Source organism: Lissotriton helveticus, chromosome 10 (genome assembly GCF_964261635.1).
Source record: "Lissotriton helveticus chromosome 10, aLisHel1.1, whole genome shotgun sequence".
Classification (NCBI taxonomy): Eukaryota; Metazoa; Chordata; class Amphibia; order Caudata; family Salamandridae; genus Lissotriton; species Lissotriton helveticus.
The window spans coordinates 48451423-48477658 of record NC_136071.1 but is presented as its reverse complement, the minus strand read 5'-3'; the positions used below and the strand labels follow the sequence as shown (position 1 = coordinate 48477658).

Below are 26236 nucleotides of genomic sequence, written 5' to 3'. Positions count from 1 at the left end.
GTAATCATTAGCATCCTCCACTCTTGTAGTGAGGAGCTTATCTCTACCTTTACCATCAAAGGAGAGCCACAGTATAGCTGCCCACTGACTTCGGGGAATGCACTGCACAGTGCAGGCCCTCTCCAAAGCAGCCATCCATTTCTGGATATCATCCCCTTGCTTAAAGGGGGGCACTATTTTAGTCAGGTGTTTAGTATCTAAACCCTTCTCTCTATCTCTTGGGAGATTGCTGCCACCAGTGGGAGCTAGCCCACTCATCTGCTGCTCTCTAGCAAAAGCAAGCTTTTCTTTGGCCAGGGCAAGTTCTTCCCTTTCAATCCTCAGAGCAGCCTGTCTCATTCTAGCTTCATGCTCTATTCTCTGAGGGGAAGTCACTCTCCTCTGTGGAGAGTTTCTCCTCCTCTGGGAAGAGGCATTAGAGTGCAGAGATCTATTGGAGTCCCTAGAAAGAGATCTATCTCTCCTAACTCCAAGGTTAGGCCCACTTCGAGTTAGTACTGGGGGGCCCCCAGATCCTAGCCCAAGTAAGTCTAAGTTGGCCCTGGTTAGCCTCCTGACTACCTCAAGACCTTTGTCTACCTCATCCCCAGAGAGTTCCTCTTGATCCTCCTCCTCAACTGCAGTAGCAGTGTTGGGGAGGTCTGGATCCCCAGAGGTTCCCTCTAAGGCTGGCATATTCTCATGTAACTGAGAAATCTTTCTGGCATCATATGTCTCTAAGAGACCTATCAGAAAGGGAATGGTGGGGTTAGACCCCTGCTTCAGTTTCCTGGAGGTACAGACTTGTCTCATCTCCTGGAAACTGAGAGCTGCATATCTGGAAGTGACCTGTGGAGGGTCAACACTTACCAGGGGAGTCTCAGTGGACTCTCCATGGTTAGACATGCTTTTCTAGTGAGGTGTAAGTGGTGCACTTACCTACACTATATGTTTGCCTACTGATCCCTTGCTAGAGTTGTAGTTTAGGGTGTGCTAGGCCCTAGGAGCTACAACAGCTGGTTCAGTAGAACTCAGAGTATTCAAAGCTAAGTTATATGTACCTTCAGTACTTATGTGATCTTTCACAAGATATTCTTAGGATATGTGTGGTAAAACAACAGCAAGCTCAAATCCCAACCGCTGCTCACCAATGTGAGAAGTTGGCCTGATGTGCAGTGCTCACTGTTCTAGTGATCACTATATATCAGTCCAAACAACCCTTATTGATGATTGGTTGTAAGTCAACCTTATAGACCAGCTATCCTAGTAGCATGGATACGAGCAGTCTAAGGCTAAGACTCTAGAGGGCGTGTTAAGCCAGCTGTTTTACCATCACATTACCCCTTGAACACCCAGTGAAAGGACACCACACAAGTGTTATGAAAATAAACAGTGTATTTATTAGAATCACAACAACCCTGTACTCTTTATGAGGACAGGGTGCTAGGCACACAACAAAACTCTTACGAAAATACTTAAGTTAGCACGGTATACACAAATGCCCGAGGGGCACGAAAGACCATATACTTTAAAAGTGGAATGCGAAATTACTAGCAGGTAAGTACAGTACTAATAGGCTTTGGAATCGCTAGGACTTGACTAGGGAATCGTTAGATTACTTCTAGGAGGCCTAGGGGACTCGGGTGCAGAGTGTGCACTCTCACGCGGGATGCGGGACAAAGTCTATGGAAGCTAGTAACGCTAAAGTTAGTGTTCACGGGCGAACCCGACCTGGTAGGGAGAAAACGACAGTGGATCCTGACCCTTGGATAGTGAGGCTATGCTGGGGCACCGAAATGCCAAAGTTACCTAGCCCAGGGGCTGCAGCTGCATAGGTCTCAAAAGACGTCGGGAATCCTCGTTGCCGGACCAGGAGCCTGGAAGAAAGATGCTGGCAGGCGACCAGTGAAGATAGTTCGAGTTGATCCAAGCCTGGATCTGGAAGATGGATGACACCTGAAAGCAGAGGGGACCAAGTTCGTGACTACTAGCCAGTAGTCAGTGGGCACCAGGAGGGCACCGGATGGTAGTCACCTCGACTAGGTGAGTGGGCGACGCTGGCTCTGCAGATCTCACGGACCAGGAGGCGTTGTCGGCGACCAGGATGGTGAGGCGAGCTGTCCCACGATGGATGAAGCTGTCGGCGTCTAAGAACCCAGGATTGGGCAACAAAGCCTTGGCTAATTCAAGCCCACGCGGTGGACTCAAAATGGCGTCTTGAGTGGACCAGGAGGGTCCGGGGTGCTCCTCTTCTGGGAGGGAGCAAGGGCCAGTCTGGAGCAACCAGACCAGCAGCAGTGATGTCGTCGGGCGTCGTTCAGAAGGCCACAAGCCAGCGGGCTAGTAGCCAAACAACGCGGTGAGCAGCAAAAAGCAGAAGGGCCCCACGCCGATCGTGGAGATGCTGGGGGGCTGGTCTTCGGTGCTGGAGCTGCTCAGGGTCGGGCTTCTCGGACCCCAAAGCACTCACCAGGAAATTACTCGGCGGGCTTGCTGTGCAGAAGTCGTGCAGTCTTGGCAATAGTCGGTCCCTTGAGGTCTCGTCGCACTCACGGTTCTCAGCTTGGCTGTAGAGGTGAGTAGAGGTCGGAGGTGCCAGGGAAGCCGGGTCTTGTCGAGCTGGGCAGTCGGATTCCGGAGGAAGGACTTACAGCAGACCGCAGTATTCTTGCGATGGTGCCTGCGGATGCAGGGTAACTACTCCTTAGCCACAAGGGAGAATCTTGAAGAAGGAAATCTTGAGGTCCTTTCGTAGAAAGTCGTGTCTTGATTCCAAAGATGATCTAATTTGGAAGGGGGCCTGCTCCTACCTTTATCTGGGAAAAGGGGGCTGGCACGCGACTAAGTCCTGCCCTATGGGTGGGACCAGGAGGGGGGTGGTTACACCCCTCTCCTTTGGCGGGCTTTCCCCAGGCCAGGGGCTGGAGTGCCCCTGGAACTGGTTTCAGCCGGCCTATGCACAGTGAGCACCGGGGTGCCACTTGCAGTCACCTTCCTCTGAAGCCCTGCCTACCTAGGATACACAAAATCCTGTCTGGGACGGTGCTGGCACCGCCCCTGGCAGGAAACCCTTTGTCCTTATCTCCTGCTCTGGGAGGACTCCCAGCAGCAGGAGGGCAGACTTGTGTCTCGGTGGCAGCATCCATTTTGTGGAGCTGAGGCTTTGCTTGACTTTAACCGGGGTTAGAGGTTACATACATGTCGTGTCCCTCTAGAAGGGTGGAATGCTAACCCCGTCGCCAGAATTGGCGAGGGGTTAGTATTCCAATTCGTATGACACCTTACTCGACATGTTTTGATAAAGCGATACCAGAGTTGGCATATAACCGCGAGGATTATAAGGCACTTAAGAGTATATGGTATGCGATATCATGGAAACGGCTAAGGGATAGATCCCGAAAGCCGCAGACAGGCTCAGCTCATGCCAGAGCACCATCTCACACGATTCCAAGCACTCTGCCTTCAGGATTGTTAAGGCCTGCCATAGGAGTGACTGATAGGAGATTTGTGTGTCCATTTTAGGGTTAGATATAGGTATACTATATCTAAAGCAAAGGGTGAGTACACCACCTTGCCCCAGCTGTCGTGCAGCCAGTTGTGTCAGTTTAGTTAGTCAGTCCAGGGGTGGCACAATACATGCTTCAGCCCCTGGGAGACTTCTGGGTGCACCTCAGCCCTGGGTACAGGGACTTGGAGAGGGCCCAGTGCCAATTCAGTACCTGAGTACAATTTGGATAGAGAGAACAGCTAGGCTGTGGGTCTGATTAGCATGCCCACAGCCAGGGAAAGTCGTAAACCAGTGCAGCAAAAAGCAAAAATCTGGGTGATCATAGGATTGCAGACCCTACTCTCCTACACCAGTCGTCGACGGAAGTCTCGACGGCGATGTCCTGTCGCCGACGGAGCACCCTGCCTCGACGTCGAATGACGATGTCCAGTCGTCGACGGAGGTCTTTCTCTCGACGTCGAACGGTGATGGTCAGCCGTCGACGGAGTTTTCTTCCTCGACGTCGAATGTCTGTGCGACGACGGTGGAGGGGTATTGGACACCCTCGACGCCGAGAGCTGACGCGACACCGACGGAGACTGCCTCCTCGACGCCGATCGACTTTTCCCTGTCGACGGCGGAGGGGTCTTGGTCCTCGACGCCGAACGTCGCTTCTTCGACGACGGCGGAGGAGTCGCATTTCTCGACGCCGGTCGACGTCTGGATGACGTAGGCGGAGGAGTGACCTCCCTCGACGCCAGTTGTCGCCTGGTTGACGACGGCGGAGGGGTCTTGGATCTCGACGTCGACCGTCGCCCGGTTGACGGCGGCGGAGTTCCCTTCCTCGACGTCGGACGTCGCCCGGTTGACGCCGGCGGAGGGGATTTCGACGATGGAACTGGATCCTTCGACGTCGTCGACGTACCTGGTCTTCTCTTCGACGGCGAGCCCGCCGTCGACGGTAGTTTAGACGATGAATGATCCACCGGTGGTTCTTTTCTCAGCGCCGAGCCCGACGCTGAGGGTGAAGGGTGTGAAGACTTCTTTCTGGAAGATGTATGAGTCTTCTTGGAGCCCTTCCTCACCGGAGATCTTCCTCTTGATGACCTATGAGCTAGGCCATGAATGCGAATCCTCTCCCTGTCCTTTAAAGTTCTTCCTGACAGGTGTTCACAATAAGGACAGGTGCCTGGATCATGTTCTTCAGGCAGACACAGGATACAGACGTCGTGGTTGTCTGACTTGGCCTTCTTGTTGCCACAAGAAGGGCATTTGTCAAAGAGTGAAGGCATTTTCAGGAGAAAATGCACACCAAATTGACTGAAAAAGACAGTATCTTACTTGACTAGATGTTAAATGTCGAGTAAGAACAAAAAATTGTCAAAAGTGAAGAGTTTTTCTGTCAAAAAACAGGAAAATTAGTGGAGCTGTGTAACCAGGGTCCTTCTCTTAAGGAGCCGGAAAGAACAACTGACCTAACTGTCACCCCTGAGGCATGATGGGATACTGGGGGTCATGGGTGCCTTAAAGGCACGGTGTCAGTTTATTGCTATGCAGCTACAGGTTAGCTTTTCAGTCTTTTTAGACTGTGTGTTTGCAATGCAGCCTGGGAGCTTTCTATGCTTCCAGTGAGTTATGAGAATTTCTACTGCTTTCTGAGCATTAAAACAGTTTCTGAAACAAACCTTGTGTTGTTTTCTCATGTTTATAATGCTTATTACTCATGTATGGTGGAAATTCTTTACAGCATATTTCAGCTCTGTTCTTTATTTGGCTGCTATTGCATGTTTTTATATATATATATATATATATATGTATATATATTATATATGAGTGTATATATATATGTGGGGCACATATAATATAGTGTTTCCGGGGTCCCGCACATGGGCGGGAATATTCTAATGCTTATGACTATTGATGAGGATCCCCTGGAAGAGAACGACAGCGTCTAGCGAGCATCTAATTTGGTCGTTAGAAATTAACTGCACCTCACGGACTAGGTCTTGTGCCTTTGATTTGTGTTCTTGAGGGAGATACTTGATTAGTTGTTCCATTTCATCCCAGTATGCGCGTTCATAGTGTGCTAGTAATGCTAGTGTATTGGAAATACGCCATAAATTAGCAGCCTGGGAAGCTATTCTTTTCCCTGATGCATCAAGGAGTTTAGATTCCTTATCTGGCGGTGGTGCGTCTCCAGTAGTCTGGGAGTTTGCCTTTTTCGGTGCATTAGAAACTACCAGTGAATCTAATGGTAGTTGATCTTTTATGTAGACTGGATCTGATGGGGCAGGCTTGTATTTTGCATCTAGCCTTGGGATAAGGATGCATGCTCCAACAGGATTCTTAAAAAGGTAGTCTACGTGTCTGGTCAATCAATCAATCAATCATAGCATTTGTATAGTGCACTACTCACCCGGAAGGGTCTCAAGGCGCTTGGGGGAAGGGGTCTGCTATTGCTCGAACAGCCAGGTCTTGAGTTGTCTCCTGAAGGCGAGATGGTCCTGGGTCAGCCGAAGGTGGGTGGGGAGGGAGTTCCATGTCTTGGCCGCCAGGTAGGAGAAGGATCTTCCTCCGGCGGTGGCTCTTCGCATGAGTGGTACGGCGGCGAGGGCGAGGCTTGTCGAACGTAGCTGGCGGGTGGGCGTGTAGAAGGTCAGGCGGTCGTTTAGGTACTTGGGGCCCAGGTCGTGTAGGGACTTGTGTGAGTGGGTGAGGAGTCTGAACTTGATTCTCTTGCTGACGGGGAGCCAGTGCAGGTCCCTCAGGTGGCCGGAGATGTGGCTGCGTCGGGGGATGTCCAGGATGAGTCGGGCGGAGGCGTTCTGGATGCGTTGGAGTCTTTTCTGTAGCTTGGCTGTGGTTCCGGCGTAGAGGGTGTTTCCGTAGTCCAGTCGGCTTGTGACGAGTGCCTTGGTGACCGTCTTCCTGGTTTCGGTCGGGATCCATCGGAAGATCTTGCGGAGCATGCGTAGGGTGTTGAAGCATGATGAGGAGACGGCGTTGACTTGTCTGGTCATCGAGAGGGAGGAGTCCAGGATGAAGCCCAGGTTGCGTGCGTGGTCTGTTGGCTTGGGAGTGATGCCCAGGGCGCTGGGCCACCAGGAGTCGTCCCAGGCGGAGGGCGATGGTCCCAGGATGAGGACTTCCATCTTGTCTGAGTTCAGTTTCAGGCGGCTGTTCTTCATCCACTCAGCGACGTCTTTCATCCCTTCGTGTAGGCTAGTTCTGGCGGTGGCGGGGTTTCTGGTGAGGGAGAGGATCCGTTGGGTGTCGTCGGCGTAGGAGATGATGTTAAGGTTGTGTTGGCGTGCGATAGCTGCAAGGGGTCTCATGTAGACGTTGAAGAGGGTGGGGCTGAGTGATGATCCTTGCGGTACGCCGCAGATGACTTGGGTGGCCTCGGATCGAAATGGGGGGAGGCGGACTCTGTGTTCTTCCGGCGAGGAACGAGATGATCCATTCCAGTGCCTTCTCTTCGACACCTGTGTTGCTGAGGCGTTGGACTAGGGTGCGGTGGCAGACAGTGTCGAACGCTGCGGAGAGGTCCAGGAGGTTGAGGGCCGCTGTTTCCCCGTTGTCGAGCAGGGTTCTGATGTCGTCGGTGGCTGCGATGAGGGCGGTCTCGGTGCTGTGGTTGGCTCGGAAACCGGACTGCGTTTTAACATGGGCAACATGTGTCTAGACTTTTGTTTATTTTGTAGAGTCTCGAGCAGAAAATCCTCCTCAAGTGATTCTCTGTGTGGGACTACATGGTAAGTAGCGGCTCTACTTAACAAGTCAACAAATCCTACTCTGTCATTTGGTGGAGAGGGTTTGGTAGGATATATGTCTGGGTTGTTATCTGTGGGAGAATCGGTGTTATAGTCATCCCAAACGTCTCCAGGCTAATCGTCATTTTTGCCCCCTTCCCCATCACCCTGATTGTCAGGTGTGTGGTGGTGAGTGCTAAGGTGAAGTTGGCACAGGTATAGTCTGGGGTAAAGAAAGTGAAGGAAGAGGAAGAGGGGGTGGGGAAGGATTTGTCCCAAAAGATCTCTTCTTTAGTGGAATATGGTATTCCTCTTCTGTAGTAGCACCTCTTTTTAAAGTCACATTAGTTGTGATATGTCCAATTTTTGGGCGTATAACCAGGAATTTTTGTTTCAGATCCGGTTTGTCGAGAAGATCACCGAAAACATACTTTTTTAGTGACTTTGGCGTCTGTGTGTTTCGCTCCGAAAGTTTCGGCGCGGATTGTTTTTTGGCCGGGGTTTTCAGATCCGAAGGCTTTTAAGTATGCTTCAGTGCCTAGCCCAAAGGCGGGGCTTCAGAAGCTTGATCTTGGCACCCACCAGGGCCTGAGGGTGTGGGTTGGTGCGAAGCCTTCTTTTTCATTGGAAGTGGAAGGTGGGGCGAGGTAGGGGCTGTACTCACGGTACATTGTCCTTGAGGGATGTCTTTATCTCATCTGAGCTATCTTCGGAAACAAAGATTTCTTCAAGTTCTTCATCGGCTCTGATGGGCTTGTCGCCTTCCTCCTCTTATGATTGAGGTCCGAAGAGGTCCGGAATGGACCCTGCTGGTTGTCTTTGCATGTTGCGTCATCGGGCCCGACAAACGCAAAGAGACTTTTTGGAGCGGAAAGGTTGGCACACGCCGCAGTGGTCTTCTCTGTGGTCGGGTGACAAACAGAGATTGCACACCTCATGTGAGTCAGTGCACGGGTATTTCGCATGGCACTGAGGACAGAACTTGAAAGGAGTTTGTTCCATCGACTGCAAGTCAAACTTGATTGCGGACTCTGATCAAAATCAGAGACAAAAGTTGGTGCAGTGTCTTTGCTCGACTGCAGAGGAACGGTATTGTGTCTGAGTCACAAGTATTGGGTACTGGCTGCATTACGTTTGTACCAGAGCATGCCCTCAGTCGAGATGAATTTGACTCACAGTTAGACGCCACAACAGGTTGTGGTTCCTCTTCCTGTGCTGTTGGTACAGCCACTCCAGTCCAAGGGACTGGTGTAGATTTTGATGCCGGATTTGAAGTCGGCAACAACTCTGGTGTGGAACCCGAATCAGGTTTGTGGGGCACAGACGGCATAAAGAACAAGACCGCTGGTGGTGACCAAACTGGATGCAGCTGTGGACCCTTGGGGACTGAAGGCATGCCTGAGGGAGCCAAAAGTGTGCCAAACATGGACTCCGACTATGTTGCAGACAGGACCAGAAAGTTGGGAGTCAGATTATCATGGAAACCTAAAATGTAAGGTGATGCCTTTGCGCCTTCACGTGGGATCGAGATTGGCAGGAATGGTCTGACCCGTCTGGAATCTTGCTGTATTAACCATGTAGTGCTTCTCTGCGAATACTTGGATGACTTTCAGGTTCATCTTAGAGCAGTGACCGCAGGCCATGGAGTTGTGTGCAGAATCCACATGCCAGAGGCACACCTCATGGGGATCTGTCACATACATTGGTCATTGCCAAGGTTTAAACCAAGAAGTTTAGGAGGTGACATGTTCCCTCACACCCTGGGAGATTTTAAAGAAATTGAAAAATAAGAGGAGCTCCAGATCTGTGTCTGAAAGCGCAGAATGAAAAACTGATGTCAGCATGTATGGGTGGCGTTTATCTATGAGGCTACGTTCATCACTTCTGGACTGGAATGTAGTCAGCGGAGAGGTGCAAGACATCACCAACCGAGCCACTGGAGCACTTATTGAGATCCATTATCCAGTCTGGAGCATAGGGATTCTCATTAGGTAAGGAATCTACAGTTGGAAGCATGCATTAGAAATGATCAGAGTTATGTCCATCTTGAAGTCTAGACAGTAATTCGAGAGAACAACAAGAGCTCCTGCTGGGAGGTTTGTATCGACGTGGGATAATTGCATTATGAGTAATGTGTGGGCTTGATGGAAGTACTACAAGAGGTGTACCCAGAGCCACAATGGTTGTTGATGATAGTCTTGGGTGTGAAGTACCCACCAGCGCAGTTAGCTGCAGAGGTGATGGAGGCCATGGAGGAGGTGAATCCAGAATTTAGACCCGCAGTTACTAACCTTGTTTTTCACCAGAGTACACCTGTGAGTATTCATTCTAAAGCAGAAGGCAGCTTACTGGAGTTCAGTGTGCAAATCTATTTATCAAATCAGTGTAAAGAGTCTGGTGTTTAGACATCGCTGAGCAGCTAGATGTAGAATCCCTCCTCGGTGGTGACCAAGCTCTTGAGTGTCAACAAGTTGCCACACTGAAACGTGCTGCAATATCCTAAATCTCAACTCTGATTGCGAACAGTGTCTTTTTCCATAAAGGTCTTTCCTTGGATCTTGTTCCTCAAGGTGCATCAATCACGGAAGTGTGAGCTCTTGTAGAAGGGCCTCCTTCTCTTCTCACGCTGATTGGTCTTGATAGCCCTGAGAGGGATTCCTGGTGTGCTCAGGACAACTAAGCTTGACATTTTCTCAGTCCTTTATATGACAGGCTTTTTGAAAACATCAATGAGTTCTGGCAACAGAAACAAAAACAATGAATACATCATGGGAATCTGACTGTACCTTTTTTCTGCAACATTAAGAGCAGTTAACAAAAAGATTGCCTTTTTGAGAGGAGAAATAGGTTTCTGCTAAAAGTGACAAATAGCCTAGAAGGACGCCACATAAAATAATTTAAAAAAAATTTGGAAACATTTCTAAGTGAAAAAAGATAAAAAAGGCATGGCTCAGTGCTCCAGCAATCCATCACAAGGAGCCAGAAAAAAAACAAGAGCAAATGCAACAGAGAGGGGATGACGCAATGGCATACATGCGGATTGGGATTCCCTAAAAGCTGCAGTGTCAGTTTCCTGCCTCACATTGCTGTAGCCTGAACAGCTACATTGTGAAATAGGTTTTTTGTCACTTAGTTTATTTGGTCAGTTCTTTAGTTGTAAATTGTCTGTTCAAAGACAATAAATGAAATTGGCAAATGTAGCCTTTTGAAAGGCTGCAGAATTGTTTTTAAAAGAGGTATTAGGCTTGTCTAAAGAAAATAGAAATATATCATATCTTTAAAAAAATGCTCTAGGATCCTGCTTCACAGCAGGACAATTAAGTGATTAGGATTTTCAACTGAGAACCACTGAAGGAAAAAAGTAAAATACAGATTAAATTAGTATAACACAATCGAAATTACTCCAGGACCAATAACAAGATTACATCACCTTTTTGACAATTTTGCAGCACCTCCTCTTCAAGCATTTCACTTTTGGGTTAAACTCTGGGTTCTGGGCACGAAGTAAGCAGATAGTGCAGGCAGTACAGTCCTCCGTAAGTTGACAAGGGGCACATGTCCCACAGCCCACCGACTGCAAGAGAAAGAGGAATGCTAAATCATTATCTTTAAATGCTTTCAAAAAGTATTACAATGGATCGCCCAAAAATAAAAAAATAGTTACTTACATTTGAATTGAATATGCTACTTACCAGTATGCATCTGTTCTTGGCATGTAGGGCTGCTAACATTCATATCTTTTGCATAGATCGCCGCCTAGTGTTGGGTCCGGATGATCGCACATTGTTGTCCTGGAAGAGTCTTCGAAGTATCCTGAGATAGGTGGCTCCTCCCCTGGACTACAGTGCGCATGGGCATCGGCTCCATCCCCAGATTGTTTTTAGCCATTGTGGCAGAGATGGAGTGAAAAGTGTAAAGGATGTCCATGCTAATGATTGAATGCAAGAGTATACCTGCAGCTGCGACAGGCACCGGGGAGGAGGGTGGGCGATATGAATGTTAGCAGCCCTACATGCCAAGAACAGATGCATACTGGTAAGTAGCATATTCAGTTCGAGGCATGTGGGCTGCTAAATTCATATCTTTTGCATAGAATATATAGCAGTCCCTCCATTAGCGGCGGTTGCCCGTGCCAGCTGCAGAAACCTGAAAAAGTGTCTTGAGAACAGCCTGTCCTACAGCTGCTTGCTGTGGGAATGCACATCAACACAGTAGTGTTTTGTAAATGTGTGCGGTGTAACCCATGTGGCTGCTCTGCAAATGTCTTCCAAAGGAATGTTCCCCAGGAAAGCCATGGATGCCCCCAATTTGCGCGTGGAGTGCGCCCTTGGGGGTATTGTTAAGGTACGTTTAGCTTTTTGATAACAGATTTGAATGCACTTAACAATCCACCTGGCTATTCCTGCTTTGGAAATAGGGTTGCCTTTGTGCTGAGGCGAGAAGGCAACAAAAAGTTGTTTTGTTTTCCTAAAGTGTTGTGTCCTGTCAATATAGTACATCAACGCCCTCCTAACGTCCAATGTATGGAGCATTCTTTCCGCTACTGTTTGTGGGTTTTGAAAGAATGCGGGCAGGTCAATAGTTTGGTTGAGATGAAACTGTGACACCACCTTCGGAAGGAATTTGGGGTTAGTGCGTAGTACCACCCTTTTTGGATGAATTTGTATGAATGGCTCTTGGATCGTGAGCGCTTGCAGCTCACTGACACGTCTTAGTGACGTAATAGCAATAAGAAAAGCCACTTTCCATGTTAGGAACTGGAGTTCACACGAGTGCAGTGGCTCAAAAGGTGGGCCCATCAGCCTGGTGAGGACCACATTGAGGTTCCACACCGGCGCTGGCGGTGTTCTTGGGGGAATGACTCGTTTCAGACCCTCTAGGAAGGCTTTAATGGCAGGCACTCTGAAGACAGAGAGATGTTGCCTGTTCTGAAGATAAGCTGCTATGGCGGATAGATGGATCTGAATGGAAGTGTACGCTAGATTGCACTTGTAAAGATGCAACAGATAGCAAATGATGTTAGGGATAGATGCATCTAGCGGGTTTATGTTATTGGCTGTACAGTGAATGACGAAACGCTTCCATTTTGCAGCATAGCATGCTCTGGTAGTGGGCTTCCTTGCCTCTTTGATGATGTCCATGCATTCTGGAGGTAAGTGAAGGTAGCCAAACTCTAGGACTTCAGGAGCCAGATCGCCAGGTTGAGCTGTTGCGGATCTGGATGCTGAATGTCGCCATGGTTCTGCGTTAAGAGCCTGGGTGTTAGGCGCAGCCTTTGATGCGGCACCACTGAGAGTTCCAGAAACGTGGTGTACCATGGTTGGCGTGCCCACGTTGGAGCAACTAGGATGAGTGTCATCGAGTGCTGCCTTAGCCTTCTTGCCACCAGCAGTATTAGAGGTGCTGGGGGAAAAGCGTACGCAAATCTGCCTGACCAGTTCATCCATATCGCATTCCCCTGCGACTGTGGGTGAGGGAACCTGGCGGCAAAGTGTTGGCATTTTGCGTTTTCCCTTGTGGCAAACAGGTCTATCTCTGGATGACCCCAGTGCTCGAAGTACGGGCGGAGTACTGATGGATGTAACTCCCACTCGTGCATCTGATGGCTGTATCTGCTGAGCAGATCCGCCATCTGATTGTCCTTGCCCGGGAGGTGTTCTGCCATGAGGAAAATGTTCCTTTGAATGGCCCACTTCCACATGCTCTGAGCCAGATGAGACAGCTGTGGCGAGTGGGTGCCTCCCTGTTTTTGAATGTAGTACATCGCTGTCATGTTGTCCGTCCGGACTAACACTACCTTGTTGCACAGATGTACATTGAAGGACTTGAGCGCCATGAAGATTGCCATCAGTTCTAGATAGTTGATGTGCATCTTCTGTTGCTGCGTCGTCCATAGTCCCTGCACTGTGTAATTGAGCACATGAGCTCCCCATCCCTGGAGAGATGCGTCCGTTGTCAGGATAATCTGTGGCACTGGCTCCTGGAACGGTCGGCCCTTGCAAAGGTTGTGTGGATTCCACCAATGCAGAGAGTTGTACGCCCGACCGGTAACCAACACTAGGTCTGTCATTTGTCCCCGAGCCTGTGTCCACTGATTTGCTAAACATTCCTGGAGCGGACGCATATGCAACCTTGCGTGAGGGACTATGAAGATGCAGGAGGCCATCATGCCTATCAACTGCATGAACACTCTCGCTGGAAGCGAGTGTTGCGGTCTGAACCTTTGGATTAGAGACTGCATGCTGTCTATCCTGACCTTGTTTGGCTGAGCCATAGCAGTTAGGGTATTTACTGTCGCACCCAGAAACTGCCGCACATGTGCTGGTTGAAGGTGCGACTTTGGGTAGTTCAACGAGAAGCCCAGACTGTGAAAGAGGTGAATGGTGGTTGACATGTCCGCGGCGCACTGACTTTGCTTGAACGAGCCAGTCATCCAGGTAGGGGTAGACATGTATGTTCTGCCTCCTGAGGTGCGCCGCTACCGTCGCCAGACACTTGGTAAACACTCTGGGGGCGGTGGTCACTCCGAAGGGTAGGACTTTGAACTGATAATGCCTGCCTTGGATGGGGAACCTGAGATACTTTCTGTGGGACGGGTGTAGTGGTATGTGGAAATAAGCATCCTTGAGGTCTAAGGTTGCTAGGAAGTCCCCTTGGTTCAGCAAGGGAAGAATCTGTTGCAGTGTAAGCATATGGAAATGTTCTGACAGTATATACAGGTTGAGGGGGCGCAGATCCAGAATGGGTCTGAGGGATCCGTCCTTCTTTGGAATAAGGAAGTACAGGGAATAGACTCCTGTGCCTTCCTCCTCCACTGGCACAAGCTCGATTGCGCCTTTTTGCAGCATCACCACTACTTCTTGCTGCAATAAGTGCAAGTGCTCTGCGGACATAGGACGTTGCCTTGGTGGAATGTTGGGTGGAGTGGACGTTAACTCTAGACAATAACCGTACTGGATAAGTTGTCTTACCCACCTGTCTGTGGTGATGTTTGTCCAGACTGGCAGGAACTGCTGGAGTCTCCCCCCGACAGGTGTTAAATGGTCGGGGGGCAGTGACAGAGAGTCACTGTTTGTTCGGGGCAGAGGAACGGGAGTTGTTGTTTCCTCTGCCACGTCCCCTGGTGCTGTTTCCTCGATAACCCCCTTTATTCTGCTTGGGGTACGAGGACTGTGCTCCACCTCTAGTGAACTGTGATTGTTGACCCATCTGTCCTCGGGTAACACCACGTGCACCTGAGCGACGAAAAGTGATTCCCCGGAATTGTTGTGACTGAAGGGCCCCCATAAACTTAGCTGTTTCGTTGTCTTTTTTAATCTTTTCGAGGGTGGTGTCAACATCAGGACCAAACAGTCTATCAGGATTGACGGGCTGGTTGAGTATGGTTGTTTGAATGTCTGGTTTAAACCCTGATATGCGTAGCCACGCTTGTCGTCTTAGCATGACGCTAGTGTTAATAGCCCTAGCTGCCGTGTCTGCGGCATCAAGTGCACACTTTATTGCTGCGTTGGAGATGAGTTTTCCCTCCTCTATGAGCAGTTTGGTACCCTCTTGAAACTGCGTAGGCAGGTGTTGAAAAAGTTGCTCTAGGGTGTCGTAATGCGCCCTATCATAACGTGCCAATAGCGCCTGTGTGTTTGCTATACGCCTGAAATTGGCAGCCTGCGCAGCTATTCTTTTGCCCCCTGCCTCAAGCTCTTTAGACTCCTTGTCTGGGGGAGGAGCTTCACCCGTTGTCTGGGAGTTCGCCCGTTTGCGGGCATTCGCGACTACAAGAGAGTCAAGAGGCAACTGTCCCCGAATATATGCTGGGTCTGCAGGTGCCGGCCTGTATTTCTTCTCGATGCGTGGGTTGACCACTCTCGCTCTGGTAGGCTCCTTAAAGATCTCCGCAGCATGTTTAAGGACACCTTTGAGCATAGGAAGTGTCTTGACTGTTCTTTCAGAGACAGAAAAAGTGTCAAATAGAAAATCTTCCTCCACTGGGTCAGCATGCATGTCCACGTCATGATTAGCAGCTGCCCGTTCAATTAGTGCATGAAATCCTGCAGAATCCTCTGTTGGGGATGCACGTGCACTGAAAAGCTGTGGGTCCTGCCCCACTTGTTGGTTTCCCTGGTCACCTGTGTCATCATAGGAATCCTGTTGTGCATCAGGGTCATTGATGGGGAAATTGTACTGGTCATCTTGTCCCCCCTCCTCTCCCCCGGAGTGGTCAGGGGAAGGTGTTGGACTCCTCCTAGGCGGAGGCTGGATAGGTTCAACCAGGGCAGGAATGTCCTGTGCAGGCCTTTTCTTTTTTAGTGGAATAACATAGGAGTCCACTGGTTGGGAAGTGATTTTCCGCTTATAAAGGGTCAACTTGCCAGTGTCCGCGTCGATATAACGCTCAGATTCTTCTCCTGAGTCGTGTTGTCGACCCAATATTCCACCAGACGTTGAAGATTCTGATGTCTTTGGCGCCGTCCTTGGTGCAAAGGCTTTCGGTGCCTCCTTCGGCGGCAGAATGTATAGAAGCTTGGCAGTAGGCTTTGCAGGCACGTCTAGCGTCTTCTGGTGCGACGGCGCGGGAGCCGACGTCGCAGTAGCCTTCTCACGAATTCTTTGCAGTGAACTAGCGATGTGAGATGCGCCACCCACCGAGGCACCTGGCGCCGACGAGGAGGCCGCCAACGGGCCTTCGCCTCCGACGTTCTGTGGTTCCTTTAGAGGCTTAGACGTCGATGCCGCAGCTTTAGACACGGAGTCTTTGGACCTATGAGTAGAGCCTCCGCTCTTCGATCCGAGGGATTTTGTAGACTCCGCTTCGACCACGCGTCCGTTTAACGGTGCCCCTGTCGGCACCGAATGTTTGTCGACGACTTTTGTGGACTTTGCCGGCGTCGCCCCGGTCGACCCTTGACGGACGACCTTCTTAGAGGACGCATCCCCCGCCGATGGCTTCGGCACTGTCGAGTCGACAGTCTTCTTCGACTTCTGTGGCCCGGAGGTCGACGGAGCCGATGAGGTAGCAGGCTTCGGTGTTTTAGATGGAACGTCCGCCATCTTAGGTGCATTCGAATCCGGTAGTTTCGGTTTCGATTTGGCGTCGGCCATTTTAGGTGCAGTCGATACCGATGGTTTCAGTTTCGGTTTCGATACGGGCTGCGTAGCCCCCGCAGGTATGTCCGTGGCCGGGCCCGAAGGCGGGGCCGTGGCTTGCGTGCAGGGTCTTGGGTAAGGCCGAGTGGCGATCCCGTGACCTGAGCCTGATCCGTGTAACTGTCGGGGCATAGCTCATCCCCTGAGCTATCTTCCGCGGCCCCATAAACTTCTTCGTCGTCCCCTACCTCGTCGACGTATTCAAGGTCTTGGTCCATGACCCCGTCGTGTTCTTCGGGATCGGCCTCGACCTCCGTCGCAGGTGGTGAGATTTGAAGATGATGGCTTAGGCTCTCTTCTTCTTGGTCGTCGAAGATGTTATCGGGTGCCGGGGCCGCCCGCCGGGCCTCGAGGCGCACCGCGCGCCGAAGCTTGAGCGTTTTCCTTGACCTGAACTTGGAGCAGGCCATGCAGTTCTCCTCGTTATGGTCTGGCGAGAGGCATTTATTACAGACCGGGTGCACGTCGATATGTGGGTATTTTGACCCACAGACGGGACAGTATTTAAACGGGCTCCGGTCCATGTTGAAAAAGTCATGGTCTTGCTGCGATGAGAAGGCCTCGATGTCCGAAGAGTAACTCGACTCCGCAGATTCCGCCTCAGAGACGGGAGAAACTCGAGACCGTACGCAAACAATACCGACGTAGGTAACGAAGGCCTTTTGCCCTTAAAGAAGTAAGTTTTCTCGGTTCCGACAGAGACGTCGAGACCGCATCCGAACCCAATGGCGGAAAAAAACAATCTGGGGATGGAGCCGATGCCCATGCGCACTGTAGTCCAGGGGAGGAGCCACCTATCTCAGGATACTTCGAAGACTCTTCCAGGACAACAATGTGCGATCATCCGGACCCAACACTAGGCGGCGATCTATGCAAAAGATATGAATTTAGCAGCCCACATGCCTCGAACATGCTCTTTCTGGTGGGTACTCTTTCTGAACACAGATTCCTCACCTGGTGAATTTCTCACCTGGTGCACATCACCAGATAGTATCCGTAAAAGTTTCTTCAGCAATTCACCCAGGTATTGGTCTTTTGCATTGTGTGGCTCTGTGTCTGATAAGTCCTGCCCTGGATGTGAAATCGGTCCCCTTCATAGTCATATGAGTGCACATGAGAAAAGTGAGAACCAGATGAGGTCTCAGTGAGGTATATTAAATGGTGTTGCTGGGAACATATATGGCAGCATATTTAGAAAATGGATCACAACAGCAAATTTAAATAAACATGGCTAATCGGGTACATTTAAAAATATTGAAAGAGCCAATAAATAAACCTTAACTCTCGCCACAGCAAGACCCTGCTTGGCCAAGTATAAACAAAAGGGCAAAATATTCAACAACTTGCCTGAAAAGGTTAGATATGTTAGGAATAACAACAGAAAAACCTCTCCCAGCATCCTGCATGGATTGTTTTAGAAGCGGGACGACTGGCTACCAGGATAACTCATTACTTTGGAAATTAGAATAAAAAAAGTCAACCGTAGCTACTCAATTTATAAGCATGGAACTGTACATTCTACAGGCTCAGGTGCCGAACTCTTTAAGGTGGGTTGACAGAAAGAGCATGCAGCTCGCTCACACCCCTAGTCATTGTCATGGGTATGAGAAAGCCCAATATAAAATTCAAAAGCCTAGCGGGACAACTAGGCAGTGCCTCAAAAAAGGTGACATCAAAATAGGGAGACCTAAGCTCAAGTCCCACTATGGCATCACAAAGGATTTGGGTGGAAATAAATACTGCAAATCGTTCAAGAATGTAATCACAACAGGAAATAGAAATAAAGAAGGCTGATCCGGCAACTGCAAAAAAGTCTTAAGGAGTCGACAAGCAGCCCTTAACAGTGCCTAAAGAAGGTACTTCATTGGCCAAGGACAGTACAAACAATACTTCTGACAACTTTGCTTCTAGTGAGTTTAGGTACACCAATGACTGGCATACCTTGATTTTGTGGCGGGATGCCTTACCTCCAAAATGACATCAATGACCTCAGAAGAAGGTTGAAGGAGGTCAACTGCTGCCCTCAATCTCCAAGCATGGAGATACAAAATGTGCAGGCCCAGGTGCAGTACCCTTTCCTGCTGCTGTAACAGAAGATCCTCCCAAAGCAGCAGCAGCATCATCATCTGAGGGCAGATGCCCAACAGTTCTTATACCATACTCTTGTGGCCCATCAGATGGCACTAGGATGACTTGTGCCCGGTCATTCCTGATCTTCTTTCAAACTCAGGGTAGGAGAGGCAGCAGCGGGGGATGGCATACAGGAGTCTAAAGCTCCTCTCTGGATGGAAGGTGTCTGCAAAATAGCTGTCTTGGAAACACCAACGTGCTAAAGTACTGACATTGCACATTTTCAACAGTGGCAAAAAGATCAAGCCAGGGTTCTCCCCACTGACAGAATATGCTGTGTGCCAGTGTTGGGTGCAACTGTCATCTGTGACCTGCTACATTGGCAAAGTTAGTAAACTCTGGTGTTTCGAAAGCGTTTCACGTGTTTTACCAGCAGAGAAGTTCCTTGGTGGTCCAGCCAATTCCAGAGCCTCCTGACACGAGGCCCAAGACTCCACCCTGCTTAGCTTGTTATAGTACCACATGGCAGTGATGTTATTCGTGAGCACATGCAGGGTTGGAAGGCCTTTAAAGGCCAGGTGGATGGCCCTCAACTACAACAAAGTGATGTGGAGTCAAGTTTCTGCTGTAAATCGGAGGTCTCTAATAACCTCTCCATCCCTGTAGTGGATGCATCCGTGACCACAGTCGGCTTTGCGGGGTGAGGAGAGAAATCAGCCACTGACCAAATCGCAGTTCAGTAAACACCACTGGATGTCTTTTGCATTCTCTGCCCGAATCTGTTAAGAATCGGGCAGCCACCACTGCAGGTCTTTTGAAGTCTCCTCTGAAATCTGAAAACAATCAGACCGATTCCTCTAATGCTGTGTCTACTCGGATTTGAGCTCCCGCTGCAGAGCCCACATGTGCCACCGGTATGTTGACCAGCAGAACGTAGGAGGCCAACAATCCCAACAGCTTCAATCTCAACTGCAATGATGAGATCCAGGTACAGTGGCAGAAACATTGGATCATACCCTGAAAGCCCTGGACTTTCCACTCCAAGAGAAAGGCACAAAACTGTACCAGAATAGCGATGATGAACGGGATTATCTGCAAACGAGTCAGGTGTGACTTTGGTACATTATCAGTAAATCTAAACAATGTTATGAGGCTAGCCGTCGTCTGCAGGTGGTTGACGGCTGCCTGGGGTGAACCAACCTTCAGCAGCAGATGTCGAGGTAGGGGAAGCCTCATATGTACAGCTTCCAAAGGTGCACTACGATTATCGTCATCACTTTCATGAACACCCATGGGGCACTGGTGAGGCCAAAAGAGACTACTGAGATCTGCAAATGCCTCCACCCCACTGTGAACTGCAGGTAGAGCGCCTGGGGGCCTGCATGAAGGGTGATACAGTAATAAGTGTCCTGAATACCCCACACCATCATCCAGTCGCCGGGGTCTATGGTACACAGGACATTGGCTAGTATCTTGAATTTGTCCTTCCACATGAATGCATTGAGAGGGTGAAGATCTAAAATAGGACAAAGGCCTGCAGCCGTCAGCACAAGCAATTGTAACATTCACTTCCTCGGCACGAACCCTCTGCACTTCCTGCTGGAAGATGGATAGATGGTCCTCCATCAGCTGCCCGGATGGTGGCAGAAGGGGTGCCGAGGTACAATGAAATGGAAGGCGGTAGTCCCAGCATATGATTTAGAGGACACATTTTTCTGAAGTGAGGTCAGCTACCCTTAGAGGAAAGTCTTAAGTATACAAAAAAATAATTGCTAGAATGATCAAATTAATCTCAGTCACGGGTAATTACTCGAGGCCACATCCCTGTCCATTGTAATTGTTTACATCATGCCATCTTAGTTTGGACTCTGACATATGCAAATCAGTCTTGACCATGCTCCAATGGGAACAGTCCACCACAAACTGCCAGGCCAGGTCCTCCCTGACCCGGAATACACGCAACCAAGAGCTGGTTTCAACCTGACTAGGGCACATCAGCCAGGAATAGCTTAGTTCCAATGGTACAGTGTGTATGGGACAAATGCCTGGGCATACCTGGCCCACTAAGGGTGACACACTGAAGTACACACATTTTTTTATTTATTTATTTATGAAACTTATAAAGCGCAACAAATGCCCTTAGGCGCCTCGGCGCTGCGGACGAAAAAAGTGATGGATAAAATGCTTGAATTAATTGCAACCACAAGTAATTACTTAGCCTGCATCCCAGTCCATCGTTATTACGCACCCTTTATCCTTGTAGGAAATATCAGATGCTGCCTCGAACGGGGTGGCTGTAAACCGGCAAGGACACACTGAAGCTGTTTTGTGGCTGCTAATGCAGGAGTTGCACGGGACTAAGCTGCATGTTAGTCCCTGCTGCACTAGGCAGTGTCTGTGAGAAGCCTTGGCTAACAGAAGATCTGAAAGGTCATATGGGTTAGTGGTTCTGGCATTAGCAAAACTTAAAACAGAGACTATAGTCATGTAGAAGACTAAACTGCAAGCAGAATTATGAGGTGGGGGCAGAAAGGCCCAATGACGTGCAGTACCAGTGATCTCCTTAAACAGTTCCAGTGCCGAATGTGCTTTTTTTGCCAAAGTGGTGAGAGCAGTCAAACAGCATGTCAATCAGGGATGCTTGGACTTACCCAAGGAGAAGCCCGCATACCACATCCAGGAGCTAAGCAGTTGATGGTTTCCAAGCCAGAATGTATTGCAAATCATGCTGAAGTGCAGCCACCCTCAACAGCTTGAGTAAGGGGCGCCTGAAGGTCATCTAGAAAAGATAGTAAAACACATGCCAGCATGTTTCAAAGGGCTTGGAGTAGCGGGCTAGAAGATAGCTGGTGTTCTCTGACATCAGAGCAAGGCTCATAGAAGGGAAAATCTGCCTGCCAAATGTCTCTATTCGTTTTGACTCACAATCAGGTGGGATGGTAGGGAAGGCTTTAGGATTAACTTTCTTGGTGGATGCCTCTACCACTAAACTTTGAAGTTAGATGATGTGTAAGAATGGCTGGGTTGCTCGGTGTTGGATCATGGCAATGAGCAACATGCCTTTTATAAGGTGGACCCTAACATGATATCACCAAAACACCCAAAAGGGTATTCTTTGGGGGTGGAGGGGGGGGGGGCGCGGCCGAGCCAGCAGAGACTTATCTAGTGCTCCGGTCGGCTGCCCGCAACACGACTATTGTAGCAGGGATTCCGTTCTCCTACAGAACTGTGCATAGAGACTTGGAACCTCAGTGAATTAGGGTGTGCCAAAACTCACCTTAGTACCCAAAATCCCCTTACCGAGCTAGCTACAGTGTCTCATTGGTCATTACAAACTCCCAATGTTTAGACAAACCAGAACATGAACTTAGAATACCTCAGGTCACGTGGAACACATGAACACTCTTTCGTTATACAATCATTACAAACCAGAACGAGGAGTAATGAGGACGTATGCATATTGGAAATGTTTATTTACTAATGCAGTGTTCTCAAACGCAGTATCTTAGATAATACAAGCAAACATATTATAAGAAGCAAAGTTATCAGCATAGTCACTAGTCCATAGAATGCAAAAGGTGACAACATGCTAAAATGCTGAAATGAATAGGGTTTAACAACACCTAATTCTCACCCTCCCTATCTAGTATATTATATTCTATCTAAGGTCTCTGGGTTTTAGCAGGGCCGCCCCATACCTCAAGATCCTAGTGGTAAGGGATCACATCATCTTCCACCAGCTCTCTGCATGCGAAGCACCATCAAGTGTGTATTGTGTGCTCTGTGTGGAGCAATATAAAACGTGCCTAAAGCCAGAATTTGGCTGCCGCTTGCATGTATGTTATGTCTAGGAAGGTGCGAAGATCAGACCTCACAACAACACTGTGTCAAGTTATCCTTGAAGGCTTCAGCACTCACTGTACAGACACAGTTTTTCCAAGCAAAGCTGATATCAGAGCAATAACATATTATTCTCGTGTAAATCACAACGCTCTACTAGGCTGAAAGCTAAAACAACGATTATGTGTCGTGTGCAGAGCACTTGTTGCCCACCGGGTGGGCGTCCATGTGAGGATACTTGGAGTTGCAAAAGGGACATCTCTTGAATGGGCTCCGTTCCATTTCGTTCGTCGATAAGGCCTCTGGCGTCGACCGGGCCTTTGGAGCTGAATAGCCACGCGGCTTATTCTTGACGTCCGGCTGGAAATCGAGCTGGAACGAGTACTCGGCACCGATCGCAAAGACAATACCGACGATATCTATAGGCCTTTTGGCCAAATTAAAAGTTTTCTATCGATTCCGAACTTGAGTTAACAAATATACATCCGAACCCAATGGCGGAAAAAAACAATCTGAGGATGGTGAGGATGCCCATGCGCACTGTAGTCCAGGGGAGGAGCCACCTATCTCGTGATACTTCGAAGACTCTTCCAGGACAACAATGTGCAATCATCCGGACCCAACACTAGGCGGCGATCTATGCACAGATATGAATTCAGCAGCCCACATGCCTCGAACGCTTTGTTCAATGTTTTGTGGAGAACTTCTATGTGTTTGTGCTAGTCCTAGAAGATGGTCGTAAAAGCCTTCTCCCTTGATGAGCAGATTGTCCAAGTATGGTTACACTTGGGGCGTGGCCAAGATGGCGACCAGAGTGGACATACATTAAGATGCTTCGCAGCTTACCGCACAATATCCTGCTGTAATTCCTGCCCTGCAGAGTACAGATGGGCTCTTAATCCCCTTGTGCCACCAGCTAGGCCCCCCTGGCCTGTTCTGAGCTGTGGGGCGTCGGACCTCTGTTGCCGCAGCGGACTGGTGAGGCCTGAGCCGCAGGCTGCGAAGTGCGCCACGCGGTTAGGGATGCCCCGGAGGAATGCGATGGTGCGGACAGGCTCCATTAATTCCAAGTGCAGAGTGGACTACACCGCATTTGGGGGATAGCTCCCTGGGGACGGCAGTGGTGCAACAACAGATCACAGGGAGGACAGACCTAAGCGTCTTGTCTTCCACCGGCGCCTTGACATCCTCCTCCTTCCCCTCCGAAATAACTGCGGGCCCTCCATGAGAGAGACGCTCGGAGTGACGCATACCGTCCTTGCCTCAAGTGGGCCAGACCTCTGCACAGGGGGACCTGCAGAGCTCCTGCTGCACATTCGGATCTTGCGCAGCAAGCATCAAGGTACTGTGGGCCATAGTGATTTGCTGAGGGATATGGGGGGCTGGCCGCTACGTGGCCCCAGAGCACCTCGAAGTATCATGAATGAGAGTGCTGCCTGGATGGAATGCCAAGCGCCACCGGCCCACCTTTGGAATGGAGCGGTGCCGGCAGTACATTGAGAAACCCCACGACTCGAGGCCGAGGAGGAGAGCAGGGACTCCCGAAAGCTGTGGCGTTACCAAGTAGAGAACCCACATCGTATGCATTAGCGACGGGGAACGGAGAAGCACCTTCTTTGGTCCCATCCCCGAGGGGAACACATACCACAGACGCTGCAGGGACTAGCCCATGAATCAAACATGGCCTGAGGTCCGGGCCACACATGAGACCTTCGTGTGCAGCAGGTTGGTGGGTCTCCATGGAAACGGTTGTGGCAGTGTGCACCCCAAGTATGAAGTCACCCACACCCTAAGCTGTGTGGGAGTGACCAGGAAGCCCCCCTCTCTTGGTGCGAAACACTAAAGCTGCGATCATCACCAGTCACTGCAGAGGTCGAGGGCCAGGGGCTCCACCTGTGACTGACTGTGTCCTCACTCCGCATTTTCACAAAATTGCTATTTAACAATAGACACACAGCCAATGCTGACCCTGTCAAGATGGGGGAAAAACAGATCAGAAAGGCCCAAGGCTCAGACAGTCCTGCAGGGCAAACAGTCAAAAACAATTTCTGTGGAGATGCTCACAGAGTGCCAGAGTGCCCCCCGTCCGGGCGCCCCATCGAGACCGTTGGTGGCGCAACTCTTTAATTATCGCACAGACGCCACATATTGCACGTAAGAAGAGCATGTAGCCCATGGTCGGTCAAAAATGCTTCTATGCATATCTACCCGGATTACACCTTGGACGTACAAAGATGCAGATCCTCCTTTCTTGATGGAGCACAGCATAAAGTATGCTCTTTATTTCCCAGCCACTCTAAGGATACAAAACTATGGCACTACCAACTTCTGCGCCACCCAGGAGGAGGCTAGGGCCTGGATGGAACAGAATGGAATTGCATCCCCTCAGGGCGATGCAGCTGAATCCCGACTGCAGTGGCAGTCGCAAAGAAATCGTAGGCTGCGGAACAGGCGTCAGCCGCAAGGGCCCACCAAAGACCAAGCGGCAAGAGAAAGAGCTCAAGCAGTGAAGAAAGCTGAAAGACACACTGTATCCCGCCTCCATCGACCTCCGGGTCGGAAGTTGAGAACCCGTTGGAAGATGTTCTATCGTTTACGGACTCACAGCTTGCGGCGGTAATGGGCGGGGACCCCACCGTCACCCCACAAACATCTGAAGAACTAATGTGATAGACTTCGTACAGGTTTGGCAACTAATGTCATGAATGTATTAGTATCTGTGGGAATCGCCATGGCACTGTCGCCTAAACATTATATAGATTACCTAGGGCTCTAGACAGTAGTCTATACTATGCGGGTGCATTGGGTTTGAACGTTGTCCTCGTTCCCCACTTACATTGCCACTGATATAGAATCACTGTTCTGTTGTTTTTTTCCCCTTTCTTACCTCACCTGATCTATATTGCAGATAAGTGATGATGGCTGGCCGGCCATTGGCGTACTGCACTGGGAGTGGGAGTTGGGGATTGTTATTGTTCAAATTGCGCTGTCTGTGTAGCAAGGAAGTTTTCATTGGACATGAAGGACGAGGCCACTTACGCGCTGGGTAAAGAATACGCGCCTATGAGAGGGGAGGGTGAATGATAATATACTGGGAGCTATGCCCCCTTAAATCACTATGAATATGCAACCAGGTGCACAGGGAATACCAATCTTATTATTGACATGGAATGTCCAAGACCTAGCAGGATACGCTAAACATTACCGGATTTACCAGTATCAGCGAAGGCGCAAGATTCCCATTGCACTTCAAGAGACCCACCTGACTTCTCAGATGCTTAATTCAATGCTTAAGTGCTGGAAGGGCACGATAGTGGGGACAACATACAATATGCAAGGAGTGCTATGATTTGGGTGGCACCCGGTACTCCACTGGAAGTATTACACACCCACATTGACCCAGGCCGACGCTACGTGACATTAAAGGGGATATAAAACGGCCTACAGATTTCCTAGGTTTCACTGTATGCTCCCAACTCTGGCCAATCCTTGTTCCTGCAATCACTGACCCCGGCGCTACTCCATGACCCTACAACACCAACTTATTGGGGCGGGGAGTTCCATTGTACCCCAGACCTAGATAAGGACTGCTCGCGCCCTCCACTTCCAGGTGATCACTCTATTACACTAACGCAACACAGTCATCGACCACTAATCTCCACTTACAGTACGCATGGCGCAGTATGCACCCCACTGACAGGGAGTATTATTCATGGCTCAACGACTTGTACACTAGAATAGACCTGATATACTGTTCTCACAAGGCCCTCACTAAACTGTCTCGTGTGGAATATCTTGGGCGTATGTTATCCAACCACTGCCCTCTACACGTACATCTGACATGGGGGAAAACTAAACCCTGAATCCCTACCTGGTGCTTGCCCCTGGAAACCTGGAGGCGCTCTATGACACCTCGCTCTGCACCCCTCTATCACAATCTATTACATTGTATTTCCAAGACAACGAG

General features: G+C 49.7%; 1 protein-coding gene across 13 annotated transcripts in view; it reads right to left on the bottom strand.

Moving 5' to 3' along the window:
* Positions 1-26236, bottom strand: part of MBD1 (methyl-CpG binding domain protein 1) — a 1384891-nt gene that overhangs the window by 937151 nt on the left and 421504 nt on the right. For all 13 annotated transcript variants that reach the window (XM_078664741.1, XM_078664738.1, XM_078664739.1 and 10 more), the window contains exon 8: positions 10649-10792. In XM_078664741.1, the coding sequence (XP_078520867.1) occupies positions 10649-10792 (144 nt within the window). The remainder of the gene's footprint in view (positions 1-10648; positions 10793-26236) is intronic.